The 5841-nt window shown below is 32.0% G+C and overlaps 1 protein-coding gene across 1 annotated transcript; it reads left to right on the top strand.

Annotated features, from left to right (window-relative positions):
- Nucleotides 1–3015: 3015 nt before the first annotated feature.
- LOC107951753 (uncharacterized) lies at nt 3016–3753 on the top strand. Its single transcript, XM_016886913.1, has one exon. It carries the CDS (start codon nt 3016–3018, stop codon nt 3751–3753), a length of 738 nt encoding a protein of 245 aa, XP_016742402.1.
- Nucleotides 3754–5841: the final 2088 nt, after the last annotated feature.

The raw sequence follows: 5841 nt of genomic DNA, 5'->3' as shown, positions 1-5841 counted from the left end.
AATGATTTTATGTTTCTGATATTCGGGCCTTGAGCCTAGCAAGCCTTGTGCTGGTGACTTTGATCAGGCTTTGTGCTTAGTAGGCTTAGTGACGGTGAATAAATATCAGATTTTGAGTCTAGCAAGCCTTGTGCCGGTGTGAAATTCAGGCTTATGCTTAGTAGGTTTTATACCGGTGATTTGCTTTCAAGTCCATGATTATAAGAGTTTAAGTTATTGTGGATATTGAGCTAGTGTAATTGAGCTAAATGACATTGTGTATGTTCGGCCACATAGGTAAGTATAGGTAAGCTTATATTGAACTTGATTATTTGATTACATGTGAATTATATTGAACTTATATATTCGGTTTTATGTGAAGTTATTTTGAATGTGCATATTCGGCCGTTTGTGATGTTCTATTGAAGTTGAACTATAGGTTAAATGTGATGTTTTATTTAACTTCTATATTCGGCCATACATGTAAGCATCTATGTGATGATACATTTGATGTTGTATAATCGGTTATATAGGAAATATTTATGTGGTGATATGTATTTGTTATTGAACATTCAACCAAGGTATCCTATTGTGTAAAAGTTTAGTTTGAATGTTTTGATTATTCATTGAGTTGTTTAATTTGCTTAAGGCTTACTAAGCTAAGTTAGCTTACTCTGTATGTTTTTGTTACTCTGTTTTATAGATTTTGGTTGTAAGTTACGAGCTCAGGGATCGTTATCGAAGTCATCCACACTATCGTCAACTTTCGGTACTTTTAAAAGTTTATTTTCAAACTTTTGGCATGTATAGGCTAATACATATTATGTTCAACTTTGAATATGTATATATTAAGCCATGTGAATATGGCTTAGCTTTAAAGCTTGATTTCAGTTATGTTTGGTAATGGTTTATTCTATTTGATTATAATTATATGTGAAGTGAATGAAAAGTAAATGTGAATGGTATTATATGTGTTGGTAATAGCTTGAGATGATAGGTGGAATTGGTTGTGGTTGGTCACTCGGTTTTGATATGTATAAATATAAATAAATATGGTTTGATGATTTTATTTTGATGTATGTTTATTCATTTATAAACATGAGCTCAGGTGTTAGCATGTTTTATGTATATTAGAAATGCATGATATGAGGCATGCCTATATTCGAATATGTAAAGATTAGTTTAGTTCGGTTTGCATGGAAAATGTATAGGTACTATAATTAGTTATAAGTTTATTAATGGTGAATTATTGAGATTATATTGTTTAATAATGCTTGTAAGTGAGATATTGATAAATGACCATTTGAATAGTGATTTTATGTAATAGTACACCATGAGCATTATATGCATTTTTGTAAAATTGATAATTATGTGTACGTATATACATGTACTTTGATTGTTAATTCGAATGATGGTTTGGGTATATAATGAAAGTATATGTTTATGTTTATATTTGTTAATGAAAATGTGATTATTTGAAAGGTATAGATTTGGTTGAATTCTGAGGTATGATTCGTAAATGCAATATGATAAATAAAGTATGTTTAATATTTAATTAGCCATGTGCTTGATATATTTATGAGTATGACTTGTATGAAATTGTGAATGTTTGGAATTTTGTTGTTGTTCAGTAATGCCTCGTAACCCTAGTCCGGCGACGGATACGGGTTAGGGGTGTTACACAATTTCCAAATTTATATAAACATACGCATGTTTTTCACATATAATCAATTTAGCCCCTATAATCATCAATCAATTCAAATCATCTCAATTAAACAAGTAACCTCACCTTACATTCTTACATTCATAACCAAATCAAAAAGCAACAATTATAATTTAGTTTAGATTATAGAAACACAAACCGTAAACTCTGAGCTATTCATCGACAATTTTGTCTTTTCCTTTCTTTTTCGAGGAATTTAGGTCAATGTTAGCTACGAATTAAAAATAACACATAAAATCATCAATGTATAGCCATTTTCAAATTCATTTCTAAATTATGTAACTTTTGCATATTATTCAACTTAGTCCCTAAAACAAAACTAACATAACTTTCACATTTAACCCTCTAATTTTATGTCGAGTTCACAGGGGTTCGTATAGGACTCCCTATTGTTCAATTATACCCCAAATTTCATAATTTAAACATTTTAGTCCCTATTGCACAAAATCAACAATTAACTTTACAACTTAGTCCCTTTCTTCCTATGCTTCAAAACTTTGTAAAAATAAAAAGAAAATATGCTTCTTCTTTTTTTTAGTTTCCACTACTTTAATTTTAATTTATTTTATTACTTTATGTTTTGTTTTTATTTATTAATTTTATTACATTTTATTTTATAATTTCATTCATTACCATCCACTGTCATTAAACCATTGGTTTAATTACTTTCTAAGTCCCCTTTATTAAGTTCTAAATATTTCCCCGATGGTGACCTGTTCCACCCCAAAAAGGTGGACAAACCGTCTTACACATGGTGCAGCATTGCTATTGCTGCTAGGACTCTCAAAAATGACTTTGGTTAGTAGGTGGGTGATGGTAACAGTGTTGATATACGTAAAGGCAATTGGGGTTTCGCGAGTTTAATTGGTGATTCTATAAGCAGTAATGGTCCGTTTATTCATGAGAGAAAAGTGCATGAGCTTTGGACAATTGATCGCACGAGATGGAACAAAAATAGGGTTATTAAAATTTATGGCTACTGCACGGGGGAACGTATTTGTAATCTGTTTATCATTCCAAATGGGCCGAAGGACTGCAAGGTGTAGTTCCAGAATTATCATGGTTTTTACACATTGAAGTCAGCGAATTCTTGGCTTCTCCTTAAGTAGGTGAGTATGAATCCTTACTGTTTCTTTTGGAAGACCATTTGGAAGCTGAAAACCCTGCCAAAATTAGGTGTTCGCCTACCGGTTAGGACATGAACGACTGCCAGCGAATGCGAAGATCGCTTCTATTTGCTAGAATGTTAGCAAGGAATGCCCTCGATGTGGGGCTTGCACTAAACTTTAGTTCACACCCTCACGGGTTGCCTTATGGCCCGTGCCATTCTCACATTTTGTAGTTTGGATGGTAGGCTCATTAACAACGACTACAACTACTATATTGACTGGATTGAGGAGTCCATACGGCTTTTGGACAAGAAAGCCATTGTTGACTTTATCACTACGCTATGGAATAGTTGGAATAACCGAAACAACTTCATCTTTCGTGGTAAGGAAGAATATGCACGTGTCATTTGGGAGAGGGACATTACCTTAAGCAAGGATTTTCATATTCATAACATGGTTAACAAGTTGATGCCTTTAAGAGGTATTGTAAAGATCAACTTCGATGCTGCTGTGTCAAACACAAAAACTGGTTTTGGGGTAATTGCACGTGATTCCGAAGGCTTTTTTATTGGAGGGGGCTTTGGTTTCAAAAATGAGGAGATGACGAGTGACTGGACCGAACTCTATGCTTTCGAAGAGAGCCTCAAGATCGCTAGATTGCTGAATGTTACAAAAGCCACCCTCGAAACAGATTGTACAACCCTAACAAATAGAATAAAGAAGCGTAGAGATGACATTAGTCTCATGGGTTATCTCATTAATAATTTCCTTCAAAATATGGATAGGTTTAATAATGTAGTTGTAAATTGGGACAATCGTAATTGTAATAAGGTGGCAGACTTTTTGAGTAATTATGCCATTCCTAATGAGGGTTATTTAGTTTTTGGGATGGATTACCCTACAGTGATTCATAATCTTGTAATTGATGATGTTATTAATTGAAGTTTGACAGCTTTAGGTCTTTTTGTAAAAAAAAATTAAAATCTTTAGCAATTCACACTTTTATCACTTACGCGATTTAGTTCTTATACATTAATTAAGCCCTAATGCAATAAAATTACCTGACTTAAACTCAATTCACTTCCATTATAACTCTGTAAATATTTAGTTTAAGTCTGTTTTATGAAAATAGGGTTTCGAAACCACACATTTCTGTTACCAGTGGCTTTCGAGTCGTAACATGGTATACATGTAAAATTTTTTAAATGGTTTGTGGCATGGTATTTGTACATTTGTGAATAAGTGATTGCACCCTAGCGTACGTGCACCAAAACTTAAAAATATTGGAATTAAATATAGAAGTCAAGTGTGGTGTCTGTAAGTGTACGATTCAAATTGTAATATAGTTTATGGTTACAACGAAACTTTGGAAGCATTCTGAGGATCATACCCAAAGGATTGCTAAGGTGGTGTAAACTATTACTAAATTAATTATCTAAAAACAATTACTAGTCTAGTTGAGTTTCGAATTAAAAGTGTAAATTCTAAGTTAAGATGACAATAAAACTAATTAACTGAAACTAAATCTAAGTTAAACTATCGGAAGTTCCTATTTCTAGTTTCAACGATGCGAACTACTTAGCCTAGAATTGATTAAATCATTGATTATTAATTAAGTAAATATTTACCCTTAATAGAGTTATTTACAACCCTTAACTAAGAATACCCTCTTAGTCTCATTTTCACTAAGAGTTACTACCTAATATACCCTTTCAATCTCACCTGTCTAGATGTTCTAATAGGGTCATCAATCCCAATTTACTAAGTTATTTAGCAAACTTGAATAAATAACCAATTTCAGATAACTATTCACTTACTCAATTAATCAATTAAACAATCAATTCATACAAAAGATTTATGAAGCATAGATTTTATTCTCATATTTATACGAACATTCAATTAATTAAATTAATGAAAGAAATAAATAAAGAGAATTAGAAAGAGAATGCTTACGGATTAATCAAGTTAACAATTCGCAACATTCTCCATTTGTAACATCTCAACTTCATAATAGAAGGATTCAGCTTAAGAAAACATGAAAGTAAAAAACCTAACTAAAGAAAACTGAAATCCAAAAGTATCAAGATTCGTCCCTATTTATGTCTATAATGTTAGTTATATAGGCTAAAATCGAAAGACTAAGATGCCCCTTACTTAATACAAAAATTAAGGCTTTGAATCTGAAAAAGACCTTGAGCTGCCCTTGAAGTCAATTGTCATGCTTAGAGAATTGTCACGTCGTGGAGCACCTTTCTCGTCATGACATCGACTTTGTTTCTAGTATTTCCTTGCGTCTGTCTTCAATGTCGTGACTTTCCTAATTCAATTTCTCAACATTCACACAGGTTTCATTCCTAAGGTTATTTTTGTGTTTGTTTTTTATATCGCGACTCCCTTCGCCACTTTGGCAGCAGTTTTACCTTGAAGTTGCATCTTTAGCTCCCGGTCCATCCGACATAACCACATAACCTTATTTAGCTATCAAATACTATAAAAACTTATTAAAAAGCATAAAGTAACTACTTGAACTATAAAACATAAACTATTACTCAAACGACTTGATTAAATTATTAAATGAGCTAAAATTATGTAAAAGGGATATAAATAACATGATATGTTGTAACAAATCAATAAGGTAGTAATGTATAGAATTGAACTTTTGGAACTTTTGTATTTGGCTAGAAAAGTATATTAGAAATGTTGAATTGTTTTTTTTAGGTAATTGCAAGTTGGTGTCATTTTAATCCATTTGCAAATAGACGATTACGTCGCAATGTCAAAATCTTATCGTCACAACAAGACCTAGTTAGTAAGTTGCGTCATGTCAGGGAACCCCCAAAGTCGCGAGGACAACTTGCTACTTTGCAAACTTTATGATTTAGTCCTAATTCAACCTCAAGTTAATAATAAAGCTTTCGTAAGCTCATATTAGACTCAAAAATGGATATATATCATATTATAATCATGTAATATATTTGTAAAAATATTTAAATGACCATATTATGTATTTAATTTACCATAGTTTCTCCA

Source organism: Gossypium hirsutum, chromosome A08 (assembly GCF_007990345.1).
Source record: "Gossypium hirsutum isolate 1008001.06 chromosome A08, Gossypium_hirsutum_v2.1, whole genome shotgun sequence".
Taxonomy (NCBI): Eukaryota; Viridiplantae; Streptophyta; class Magnoliopsida; order Malvales; family Malvaceae; genus Gossypium; species Gossypium hirsutum.
This window is presented reverse-complemented; position numbering and strand designations above follow the sequence as displayed.